Genomic DNA, 12,856 nt, shown 5'->3' on the forward strand with positions numbered 1-12,856 from the left:
ACGCGACCAGGCAGGAACGTTGTCACGTGACAAGTTTAAAAAAAAATGATTTTTGAATAAATTATTATTTTCAACTTTCGTCAATAAATAACGATTTTTAAACTCATAATATATACTGATTACAATAATTGACACTATTTATCGCATTGTCAAATAGCCTATTGAATCCGTCAGATATGCCTGCCTAAACCAAAGGGTAAGTTTTTGATTTAAACAAGTTTATAATATTAATTTTTATCCGACGAAGTAGTCAGTCTCGCTCTAATGGGCTTTAAGTTTTTGTTGATTATTTAGATTTTCAAGCTAAAGTTAAAATAGTGACATATGGTTATATTTATTAAATAAAACATAGCATAATTTTTTTGGTTTTTTATTGTTTATTTATAGACATTAGACCTAAGGATTAGCTTGAAGACTTTAAGTAGTCTTTGAGCACATCCAACGCTGGTGTCTCCTCACCGAAGTCCTGTAAACAAAAGTATACATTTAATTTCTATATAATAAAGTTTAACACTCAAAGTCGAATATTTTATTATCTTTAGATAATTTATAATTTAATTCAGATGAATGGAATTGGAAAGGACAAGTTGTAGTAGTAATATTGTTTGTGCGATAGGAAGGTAGCCTGTGCAAATAACACGACACCATAGGGTCGCTCAATATTATATTGCGCTGATATTATATTCACTTTCAACTATGAAGTTGCTAGTGTTCGTGCAAGCGCATTTTAAAACATTTATTTGACAAAGTTATTAACTATACTTAATATACTCACTTTGATAACAACGCATGAGCATCCAACAATTTTCCTGGCCTTGCCATCTTTGTCGATCTTGCATAAACCTGCCCATTCACCGAGTTTTTTGTTGTTGTCCACCTAAACAGAGTATGAACATATTATCTTGATGTATAATTACTTTAATGTAAATCAAAAATAATTAATCTTTATATAATAGTACTTAATAATGGCTTAAATTTAAAAAATGGATTTAAGAAATCTTTTAAATTATTAAGATTAACATTTGGACTAGGGCTTATAAAAATAACTATCATTAATCTTTCAACATCTTTTTAGATACATTTATATTTCTTATATATTCTTCTATATAATTGGATCCAAAACATTTACAAATGAAACAGAACTTGTGTTAAATTTAACTATGACAAATTTACCCCCACCTCCTTAGTGGAAGAGGAAATAATTTCTTTAAGACTTAAATTCTAAAAGATTTATAATCGTTCTATTAATATTTCTAAATAAATGTTTGTTTGCTAGGAAAGTTGACTCACATGGTGTAAGTCACCATAGGGGCATACATTTCAATATTTGCTCCTTTGGCCTTCTCTGCTATTAGAACAGAGTGGCTCGTGCGGAGCAATATACACTTTTAAACCTATTTGAAATTGTAGGAGATCTACCCTTGTATGAGATAAATAGAGAAGACAAAACCTTGATGGAAATAATATACAGGGTTATTGGTAAATCGACGTATTACCTGTACATAATAAATAAAAAAAAATATTGAAATAACATCGTTTTCCGTCTCGCATTTTTAAATTTGGACCGATAATTATTGTTAAATATTGAAAAATATCCAGTGTTTAATAGTTTTTATAAATCAGAAGAAAAAAGTAGATTTTAATGGAAACTTTATTTATAATAAATTTTAGAAGTTGCAATTTTGACTTATTTTGAAAAAATCTAAAAACCATGATAACTCAAAAATGGTTCACTTTTGCATATGGGGGTTAAAATTATCGCAAATAGTCACCCCTATTACCTCCTAACGGGAATACGTCGAATTACCAATAACCCTGTATATATATACAATAGCTATAAAAATAACACTGTTAAGCATGTGAGGTAAGATTTCTCTTTTTGTCATCATTTGAAAATGACAAAGTCATAGTTTAAATAAACGCCGCCATAAAAAGAAAATTATTAGGAAAACATACTGTTAACATACCTTCACAAGTGGGATTTGATGCTCATTGCAAAGGGCCTGCACTAATTTCTTGTATGCAGCCTCATCACAGTTTTCAGCCAATACACAGAGTACTGCTTGCCTCCTATTTAATGACAACATAATTTAAATGGTATCAAATTTGCAGTGAATTATCCTCATTAATATAAATTATTTTAGTATGGATAGTAAGTGATCTACAATTATACAAAATGTGCTTTCCATGGGAAACCAAGAAATAAATTAAAATATTTATGTGATTTCTGAAAGTGTTGTATGAAAAAAATATTTACTACAGATAATAGATAAGTATTAAATAACATCTATAGAAAATTTTAATCAGATTTTTTCAAGTACATATGTAATGAAGTAGATACACTGGTCCAGTACAGATTAAAAATAAATTCTAAAAGATTTTATAAATATGTCGCACACTTGGGAGGCCACAATCTTGTAGAAACAAGCACTGCGGTACTATGTGTATGCAATATTGTTGGCTATAAAGTTGATCCGGCACTACATTGTTAGTGACAGATATTTCCACTCAACATGTGACTAAAACAGCCACATGTTAAGTGAATATTTAGTGAGGTCTATAGCCCAATTATTTAATTATGATTTACAAATTACTAAACCTGTTAAAAAAATTCGAAATTACTCAGGGACAAAATAATAAGAAAATGAGTTTAATGTAAGTACATCTAACTAGGCTATCAGTATTAAATTATTAGAGAGGTATGTTAAAATGAGGTTGAATTGAGACATTATGATTAATTTTTAACCTTAAAACATAATAAAGGAATAATGCACTTACTTGTCAAGAGCTTTAGTAGCTTCGTGGAGACCGTGCACAAGTCCGCCGTGGATGAGGGCAGTCTTAAGAACTTCCTGTAAAGCTGTGTTCACATCCATAGCCCCTCCGCTCAGGACGGGGTTGTTGGGGACCTCGCTGTACAAATGAAATGAAACATGAAAATATAATACATGTGCCGTAAAATACAATGAGGAAATCTCCTAACATAAGAATTTAAGGTGTTATCAAATAATATATCCACCAACCCGCATTTCAGCAGCGTTGTGGAATAAGCTCCAAGCTTTCATCTCTAAAGGGGCCTTAGCCCAGAGGTGGGACATTCAAAGATTTCTTTGTAAAATATTTTATCACATTTTCTGTTCTAATTACTCATCTTAAACACGATTCATCGTGATGTTTCTCTTGAATAGTTATTACTAATGACTTGTATTGGTAGTTAAATAATGTTGTAAAAATAACGACTAGGGCATTCAAATACTAAGAGTTAGCTGAAGGTGAACGGGATAATACAGATTTAGAAGAATGTTAATTATAACAACTAGAAACTAATAACACGAGTTTCGATTTTTTAGGTTATGTTGACTATTTCTAAAATAATTATAAATTAAAATAAATGTGAATCTATGATTTGAATAATATTTTATCTTTATAAGATTGAATGCAGTGCTAATTAAATATAGTTATAGTCAAAATACAAGTAAACAAAACAATACTTACACATCGACATCGGCCATGGTTTAAAATTTGTAGTAAACCTGAAATATGGAATAAAATAAGTAGAATGACTTCGTAACATATTGGCACTATTTCAAAATGCACTTAAATAGAAAAGATCACACAAATTTTTACAGATTTCGCAAAACTTTCAACAAACTCTTTGACACTTTACCTTGCGCACCGGAAAAAGACTAGGGTTGCCATGTTTCTGTCTTACATTGACTTATGATAATATATTAGATGTTGCCACAAAAAGTATTACACGATACTGGCAATACATAATGACTCAGATATTAATTAAAATTAAAAACTAAAACCGACAGCGTCATTTTAATTATACGCTTAATTTTATATTTATTTAATTTTTTATTACATGTGTCTAGTTGTCATGATTGCTTGATTGAAATGGATAATAAGGCCAATTCAAAATTTTATTTCATTATGTGAAAAGTATTTTCACTCTGCGGAACATGACACGGAATTCGGATATTTTATTTGTAACTGAATATATAGAAAACGTTTTATATTTTGCTACAGTAAGACAAGGAAAATTTCTTAAAAACACGAGTGATACACATTTTTTTTCAATTGATAATGAATTGGTATACGAAAACTATTATGGGGATTTTGGACCTTTAAACTTAGGATGTGTATATAAGTACTGTAAAGCTCTAGATGAAAAATTAAAATTATATTTAAATAAACAATGTATTGTGCATTATACGTCCGTGGATCCCAAGAAGAAGGCCAATGCTGCGTTTCTTTTAGGAAGTTACGGGGTGTTAAATTTAGGCTTACAGCCGAAAGATGCTATAAAACCATTATTGGTTCACGGACAAACGTACAGGTGATTTAAAAAAAAACATTAAATAATAATCCTTTTCAAACTATAATTAAAGAGCGAACCTTTAAAATTTTAAGACCGTTTCAAGATGCATCGCAAGGTGAATCCTTATTTACAATCACGTTAATGGATTGTCTGCAAGGCTTAGCTAAAGCCCGTGCCTTAAGATTTTTTAACTTCCAAGACTTTAATTATGATGAATATGAAAAATGGGATAGAGTTCATGGCGGTGATCTTAACTGGATAGTTCCTGGTAATTGAGATGTTTACTAAAATTTATTTATTACGCATTCATGTAAGTATTATGCATTATTTTATTTTTATTTTAGGAAAGTTTTTAGCATTTATTGGACCCGTGGAATACAGTGGATATTTTTATCATCCACCTGAAATTTACATTAGTTATTTCCTTGAAAGCAATGTTAAAATTGTTGTAAGATTAAACAAGAAACTTTACGACGCTAAAGTGTGAGTTATCGTATAAATATGTATTTGCGAAAATGAAAATCGAAATATTCTTAATAACTTATTTAATTCCTGTTTATTAATAGTTTTACCAATGCTGGTATAGAACACTGCAATTTATTTTTTCCTGACGGATCGTGTCCACCGCAACATATATTATTTAAATTTTTGCAACTAAGTGAAGAAATTGAGGGCGCCATTGCTGTACATTGCAAGGTTATGAATTTAATAAAAACACACGTGGCTAGAAAATATTTTGTTATCATTTTAAGAGCGTTTATCTGATTTCGTTACTTATCATAAATGGATAAAATCTTGAAACACGTACTTTTGATGTTTGAGCTGATGAAAATTAAATTTATAAAAAACATTTATTAGAACAAATTTTTAACTTATTAATTTGAATAAAGCTTTGATTCAGGCAGGTCTAGGTCGCACTGGTTCACTTATAGGATGTTATTTGATCAAACACTATCGTATGACAGCTCATGAAGCTATCGCATGGATGCGGATATGCAGACCGGGATCAGTTATTGGTCACCAACAGGTACACAGGTTGAACATCTTATTGAAACAATTACGTAATTGTTTTAATCCATAAATAATCCATTGTCTATGTTTAAAATTCAACTAAAAATCACGTATTCTAAAAGTATCACATTTAAAAAGTATTTTTTACAATGTCTAGAGATGGCTTGAGGATTTGGAAGCTTGGTTAATAAAACAAGGAAACTTGTACAGGTAATACTAATACATTAAACAAATAATACATTTCATCGAAAAGATTAAGCCAATTCAAATTTATAAAGTTTGTGGCAGGAGACGAACTTATCAAGATGTGGATAAGTTCCCAGTGCACGAATTCGGCATCTACTCCATAGCTGAGATAACTCGTAGATATAGGCCAGTGGTGTTGAGCAAATCGCCATCACCGCCTCCGCCAATGCAAAGACTGACCCACTCGGAAATGTCTCCTGTACGTCCTCAAGCTTCCAGAATAAGAGAAGGTACATATCACCGAGTTAAATTGTTTTTCAGCTGTAGTTCAGACAGTGTTATTTTCATAAAATTATGGTGATTTTGAAGTAACATTGTTTGAACGTGTTATTTTTGTATAATGTACTGCCAACATCACGCGAGAACAGTGTTATTTTAAAACCCTTTTATTGATATAATAACGGAAAGTTGTCAAAACATTTAGCATTTTTTTCATTTACATTCAGATGATAATGAAAATTTCGAAGATGAAAAATTCATTACGTCGTGTGATTTAACAGTTCAAAAGTCTGAACAAAATGTGATAAAGATGAAAGGCTGTATTTTAAAAAATAGTGTTTTAAGTGAACAATCAACTAGTTATGATCGTGATTCGGAAGAAAATGTATCCATATGGAAAAAATATCTTTGCTGTAAGCCGTGTAAAAAAAGATTCAATGATAAACTTTGGTGGTTGGCAGTACGTTGTGCAAAAATAACACCAAACAGATGCAATTCAAATAAATGTTGTATTCTCTTGAATCTGGTTAGTAAACTTAAGCTCATTACGTTTATAATGTAACTGTACCTATATTGTTTACCACTAACAATATTATTTTTCATTGAGGCAGTTCCTAGTAAAACAACCGAAAAGAACCAGATCGAATGCAACGAGAAGATGACTATCGAAAAGAATACAAAAAGAGGGTATATACTTTGTATTATATAGTGCAAGTAGAAATCGTATATGTTAATTGTGTAAGCCGTTTTTTGTCACGCTGATTGTGGGACGATAGCTAAGCTGCAAATAAAAAATAGCTTATAGTCTCATTTTGAAGAGCTTCAGCCGTAGATGTGCAGAAAAATAAAGAGGATTCTTAATTGCAATTTACTAAATTTATTAGAACTCATTTTAGAGAGCGGAAAAAATTGTTGGCTGGTTAGAGAGCCCTACTAAGTAAAAAACGTGAACAAAATTAAAATAAATTAAAATAATTTGTCGACAAACTCCAATTCTAACTGAACTAATATATACTATTTGACATTAAAAATTTCATTGAAATAAAGGTTTCATCATTTTGGCGCCGAAGTAACTTGCAGTTTACAATGAAATAAAATCAAAATAAAACCTGTCATACATTTCGAAATTCTTGAAAAAAATCTTTTAAATAAACGCGAAGTTTCGCGGCCGACCCACTAGTATATCCTAAACGAAGTAATTGTGCATGGCATTATTTTAGTATTTATAAGTATATTTGACCGTCTGGATATATGAGTAGGATTTTGGTTTATGCCTTTATAATGTTAAATACCCTACTAATATTATAAATACGAAAGTAATTCTGTCTGTTCACGCTGAACCCATTTTGATGTAATTTGGTGCGGAAAGAGTTGGTCCTGAAAACAAAGGCTACTTTTGTTCAATTCACAAAAAATATAGTATATATTAGTGTAGCGCTTTGTGTACTATAGGTACTATAGGGGATAATAATAGTCATAGCTAAGTAAATATTTTTAAAGATATATATGTAATATTGTTATCGGCATTAAAATATTCTTACGATTTGATAAATATTTGTTTTACGCTTTATTTTCCAATTATTATTTTTAAAAGTTAAACTATGTAACTGTGAATGCTATCAGTTTAATTTAACTGATTAACCATAATTTTTAATTAAATACTTTTTATTCTATTGTGTAATTCTAGAATTTCAAGCGATCGTAGTCGGACGGGATCGAGGACTGGAACTGGTGCTGGTGAACCGCGTAATACTAGATCATCTCGATGCAATACTCCAAAATCACAAGGAAGATATAGTATTCAATCAAACGTATGATTAAGACTCAATGACATACAACACATATGATAAAGAATAATCATTAATTACTACAACAATTACATTTTCAGGATACTGTTAAGAATACTGAGATTGCCTCTCCCAACACGCTTTCCCCACCTCCCATTGTACGAACTTATAGAGATGCCAGGGTAAAAATTAAATTAACTTTGTATTTATTTAATAGTATGTCACGACTTCACGAATTAACTATTTGGTTTTTTTTTCAGAACATTTTAATGCGTAGTTCAGTAGCCAATGAGCCAAAAATGAAAGATTTGAAATCTTCTATATTGGTCAAACCGCAATACAACTTTAGAAGATCAAATGTTTTCACCGAACGTTTAATTAATAATGTTGCAACCATTCAAAAAAATATACCTTCAGGTTTCACTTCAGGTACAGTTCTAAGGTCTTAATGTACATATGGATTAATTAATTTCCATGATTATTCTAACAGTAAAATAATATAAAACGTGACTTGTAGAAAAACTGTAGGAAATTTAGAAAACCACTTGATACCGTCTAATGGACTCATAACAATGATCTATCTTTACGTAATATCCTGTATGTATGTACAGTGTACACGTACGCCCGAACCAAACGATATTACTATATTACATAATAAATCTTATTTCCTGAAAGAAAAAGAAATTTCACTAAATTATTATTGCAAGTTATTGAGTATAATCTTTTGGTTTTTACAGTCTATAATACATTTTTTCCATTTTACTGTTTACGTCCACTTTAAATTTACTTTCAGTTCCTAAAACAATTTCACCGTAATTTTTTGCAAAATTCCATGACTATTGCTCATGGTATTAACCAACGATGTAACATCTATTAAATGTCAAAGTTGTTTATTTGTCGTTATACCTCCTGTGATTGTAAAAGGTCTTAGTCTTTTAATTATGACTGGTATTTTTTTATTATAGTTGTTATTTTTTTTTATTTGAATCTATATTTAAAAACGAATGGTCGTATTTAACAATAATTGTTAATATTATAATTTTTTGAATATAATATTGCAGACGTTGCATTTTTAATTCCGGTACTTTGGACGGACAATAAATAATCCAAAATAAAATTAAACGGTCTATCGTATGAATATTAACTCCTTCACTATTTAATATTAATAGCATCATTAGCTTCATGAGTGTATGTACAAAATGTAATTACCAGTTTTCATTTAAAACAGTGCCTAAAGCACCAAATCAAATACAATACCGCCGCCGTCTTGGTCGCAGTCCAAGCCCAGCACCAAGAACAGTAATGGAACAGTCCCGTGCTACCAATACACCTCCTCAATTAGGAATTATCTCCGCTCGAAATTCAAAACTTACAATACAGGAGGCACTGTCTAAGCTAAAATGTAAGTAAATGAAAGTATACGTATTCAATTAAAGCTATTCATATTTTTACCGCCATACATTTAAAAAAATATCTTAATACACTAAATATCTTAGATACAGTATATTACCTATATTAAACTGCATTGATAAATACAAAATTAATTAGATGTGCGTTATCCGACCATACCATTACTTTAACAATTTTATTTTGAAAATGTTGACTGGCAATTATTTAAAAAACAGTTATATGTCATTTAACACTGACGCATGTCATTAGACTGAAAATTATTTCAAAAGTCAAATTCGCAATAATAACCTCGGGTGATGTAAAATATGTTTTTGCTAGCGCAATATTTCTTAGAACGATGTTTTCTGATTAAAAATACATAATATCTTAATACTACTACTAACGCCACCTGAGATGGGTGCTTTAGTATCGAAGGCTTTGCGTCCTATTAAATCTTTCAATATAGAAAACCGGGCTCACCAGGTTATATCTAAAGAAAAGCCGGAAGTAGCGCCTCGATATCCTTCGACGGCTGAAGAGTTAAAAAGGGTGCATGAAATCGATCCGGAGCTCGATTCGAAACTCGATAAAAAAGATACCGAACTAGATGCTCGGCTCAAAGATGTTTATGTAACGTCATACGGAAAACCAGAAGACGATGTCACCAAAGAGAAGCAACAGAAAGGCTTGGAGCGACCGCTGCCCCAAAATCGCGGGCTCGTACCGGATTTCGACTTTGGTTTGATGGAACCTGCGAAGATTCCATATGGCAAAACAACATTAAGACATGCCATAGATTATATATCATCTCACCAAGTGAATCCTGAAGAGGTTACAGCGGCGAAAATAGCTCACGAATATAAAATGAAAGAGGAAGATGTAGAAAATATTTTAAAGTATTTTAGAACATATGATGTTTATTTGCCGGAAACGAAGCAAGCCCCTGCTGTATTTGCTGGTCCATCAGAATTGAGGAAACAGCTATACAAATCAGATGTAAAAAAAATTGTAGGTAAAAGTAGTACAGAGGAAGAGAAACCGGAACAGATTAAAAATGTATCAAATTAATTCAGTTGTAGTTAGTTTATTATGAATTACCTCAGTTGTCTTTATTTGTAAGATAGTTATGATAAAAAATACTAGAGACCATTAAAGTAACTGTATTTTTAAATTTATGATTTTTGACTTGGCCAATTTATATAAAAACATTTTTTTTATGTAAATTTTTTCTTTCTTATAAAAAAAAATTTTCAAATAATTATCCATTTCTAGTATCTATATTATTCTGTACTATTGATTTTAATGTATTATAGGAGCCCCTATGATAATATTTATTTAATAATGGCTGGGGAAAGAATTTGATCTAGAAATTGGATTCTTCAAAGGATTGTCTTAAATTGGGACGAGCAGTGCTTACCATTATGTATATGGATAATGTGATTTAGTTGTAGTAATAAATAAAGTTGTTTTGTTAGTACATGAATTTTATTTCCTAACTAGCGATACACACTGGCTTCGCATGGGTGCAATATTGATACAAAATATACTACAGAATGTCTTACAACCTTCACAGTTTTCTCAATCATTAGACAATACAAACCACTAAGTCCCTGTAAATCTGTAATATCTTCGAAAATATTCATTTATATTACATGCTGTAAAGGGCCATATTGATCTATATTGAATTCACAATGTATTTTAGATACTTAATTGAATAAGGATTAATGCTGTATTGCTTAAAATCGCTTTGAAAATAAGCCATTATTTCTCGTAAAAAGTAAAGGATAAAAAATGGTTTGTTGTGGACTATCCCTAAACGATAGAAGATCATCACGGACTTTTTTGAAGACTTTTATGGTGCACAATACTATAGTACCTACATTATTTTGATCTATCTCATAGGGTTCAGCCAGCGTTTGCACAAAAAATGTGTTTATTTACGACATCACTTCAGAAACCTCTAAAATTATCAGTGTTTCTCAACTCTATTGTGCATGTATTATACATATAAACCTTCCCCTTGAATGAAACTGAATTTTAATAGATAAAAAAAACGGCTTCAAAATCTGTTGTGTAATTTTAAAGATCTAAGCATACATAGGGACAGGTAAGCGACTTTGTTTTATACTATGTAATGATGATATGTTATAATAATCTGTGTAAAATAAAAAACATACTTTGATCATTCCATGTACTCATCCATTAGGAATTAATTAAAAACTTCTAGTTGTGTGGATACCAAACCAATAAAAATGTGTATTTACGATTAATTTAATTTTAATAGTCCCTAATGATGCCATATTATGTGCATGAGATAGGGATAATACTATTATAAGTAAATAATATGATTACCTAATACACTCAAAAAATAGTTAGATGATCCTTTACCAGTCACGTTTTTAAAATTGAGTTAATAACAAAAACGATTCACTCGTTATGAACTTAGTTCCGAAAGCCTCTCCACACTCGCTTGCGAAGTCGTGCGTCATGAATGTAAGACCTTATTTCGGCTCTTTAGATGTCCTATATAAGTTCTGGTGTTGTCCGAAGGTCCAGGAATTACAATACGCGAGCATTAGATGTGCGTTCTTGGAACGCGGAGAGGCCTTTACAACTCAGAAATAAAAACATGTTTTCGACATATATTAATAGTGCGCGTTTGAATTTAGCAAAAAGTTATTGTTGTAGTCTAAGTTGTAATCTAAGTTACTCCTTATTACATCAGCTACCTGCTAGTGAAAATCCCGTCGAAATCGGTCGGTCCAGCCGTTCCAGAGATTAGCCGGAACAAACAGACAGACAGTTGAAAAAAAAATATTATATGTACCGTGTATAAATACATATGTATTTAGTAAAAAGTGGTTATTTTAATATTACAAAAAGACACTCCAATTTTATTTTATGTATAGATGATCCGAAATTTTAATCATAGGAAAGTTGTAAAGGCTAATATTTTTAATAGTGTCAGTTCCTCGAGATGCATCTATCGGCGCTGCTTCGTTGGGAGCTCAGCGTGATGCTCCTGCTGGTCGTAAAGCGCCCTCCGTCCGCTCGGACGAGAGGCCACTCGCTACTCAGGGTGACATGTTGAACAGCATTAAGGTAATGCACGTTTTACAAAAACATATTTTATTATTGATCTTCTATACTATTATTTAGGGACTATTTTCAGGTTTTTTTCTAAGTATGTTGTAGATTTACAATGTGACGTCGATAAATTTATTAAAAGGGCAAGAACTTAATTTTCTAAAATTTGACTCTAATATTATACGCGTCATGTGTATTACTTCTTGAATTTTGGGATATAAAATATAAATAATTGTCGCGAAATGAAGGTGCAGAACATCGAGAAAAACAACCTTTTCCAGTTAGACTTTTAAGGCTGTATGAATGTAATATATTATATGAATAATTGCCTATATGTTTTTAGCTACATCTTTGTATTCATAATAATAATTATATACTTATATTATAGTTTGTCTATACTGTTTTTCCTATTTTAGTTTCAAAGAAGACTGAGAGAAAGTTTAATGATAGAAAGGCAAGGAACTAAAATGAATGATATAAAAAGGTAATTTTTAATTCTTATTGGTTATAGAAATGTAGCAGTGTTGGTAATGTACTAATTATACTAACTATCTTTATTAGTTACAAGCTTATTTTTTTTTTTAATGATATACGAACTGCCAAGTGACTTGGTAGATTGTTTGGCAGCCAACCCATCTACTAAGTCTAATCTAAACAATTCAGGTACATATATACAAAATAAATTATCGAAATCAGTCCAACCGTTTAGGAGTTCCACTTCATACACACAAAATATTTATGTAAATATGTAAAGTTTAGTAAAGTATTTATTAGAATACAATACTTTTTACAT

The 12,856-nt window shown here is 30.8% G+C and overlaps 3 protein-coding genes across 3 annotated transcripts; 2 read left to right on the forward strand and 1 right to left on the reverse strand.

Annotated features, from left to right (window-relative positions):
• Positions 1–354: 354 nt before the first annotated feature.
• On the reverse strand, positions 355–3,687 carry Rps12 (Ribosomal protein S12). The gene is made up of 5 exons (XM_026643604.2): positions 3,496–3,687; positions 2,779–2,913; positions 1,968–2,070; positions 776–877; positions 355–466 (listed from the first exon to the last, which is right to left on the reverse strand). Exons 1-5 carry the CDS (start codon positions 3,510–3,512, stop codon positions 404–406), a joined length of 420 nt encoding a protein of 139 aa, XP_026499389.1. The 5' UTR covers positions 3,513–3,687; the 3' UTR covers positions 355–403.
• Positions 3,688–3,847: 160 nt separating this feature from the next.
• LOC113403160 (dual specificity protein phosphatase CDC14A-like) lies at positions 3,848–12,551 on the forward strand. Its single transcript, XM_064218998.1, has 14 exons — positions 3,848–4,342; positions 4,417–4,592; positions 4,669–4,807; positions 4,891–5,020; positions 5,226–5,351; positions 5,493–5,545; positions 5,624–5,811; positions 6,412–6,487; positions 7,488–7,611; positions 7,689–7,769; positions 7,848–8,016; positions 8,816–8,989; positions 11,939–12,078; positions 12,480–12,551. The coding sequence occupies exons 1-14, from the start codon at positions 3,966–3,968 to the stop codon at positions 12,549–12,551; spliced, it is 2,025 nt and encodes a 674-aa protein (XP_064075068.1). The 5' UTR covers positions 3,848–3,965.
• LOC113403140 (protein NDUFAF4 homolog) lies at positions 9,229–10,453 on the forward strand. Its single transcript, XM_026643599.2, has one exon. It carries the CDS (start codon positions 9,391–9,393, stop codon positions 10,042–10,044), a length of 654 nt encoding a protein of 217 aa, XP_026499384.2. The 5' UTR covers positions 9,229–9,390; the 3' UTR covers positions 10,045–10,453.
• Positions 12,552–12,856: the final 305 nt, after the last annotated feature.

This window comes from Vanessa tameamea, chromosome 25 (genome assembly GCF_037043105.1).
Source record: "Vanessa tameamea isolate UH-Manoa-2023 chromosome 25, ilVanTame1 primary haplotype, whole genome shotgun sequence".
In the NCBI taxonomy this organism is placed as follows: domain Eukaryota; kingdom Metazoa; phylum Arthropoda; class Insecta; order Lepidoptera; family Nymphalidae; genus Vanessa; species Vanessa tameamea.

Coding starts and splice junctions, on each gene's coding strand:
- Rps12 (XM_026643604.2), bottom strand. Junction 2,071..2,778: donor GCTACTAAAGCTCTTGACAA/GTAAGTGCATTA, acceptor GTCATTAAATAG/GAGGCAAGCAGTACTCTGTG. Junction 467..775: donor GCTCATGCGTTGTTATCAAA/GTGAGTATATTA, acceptor TTTTGTTTACAG/GACTTCGGTGAGGAGACACC.
- LOC113403160 (XM_064218998.1), top strand. CDS start 3,966: ATGACACGGAATTCGGATATTTTATTTGTAACTGAATATATAGAAAAC. Junction 4,343..4,416: donor GTTCACGGACAAACGTACAG/GTGATTTAAAAA, acceptor TAAAATTTTAAG/ACCGTTTCAAGATGCATCGC. Junction 5,352..5,492: donor CAGTTATTGGTCACCAACAG/GTACACAGGTTG, acceptor TACAATGTCTAG/AGATGGCTTGAGGATTTGGA.
- LOC113403140 (XM_026643599.2), top strand. CDS start 9,391: ATGGGTGCTTTAGTATCGAAGGCTTTGCGTCCTATTAAATCTTTCAAT.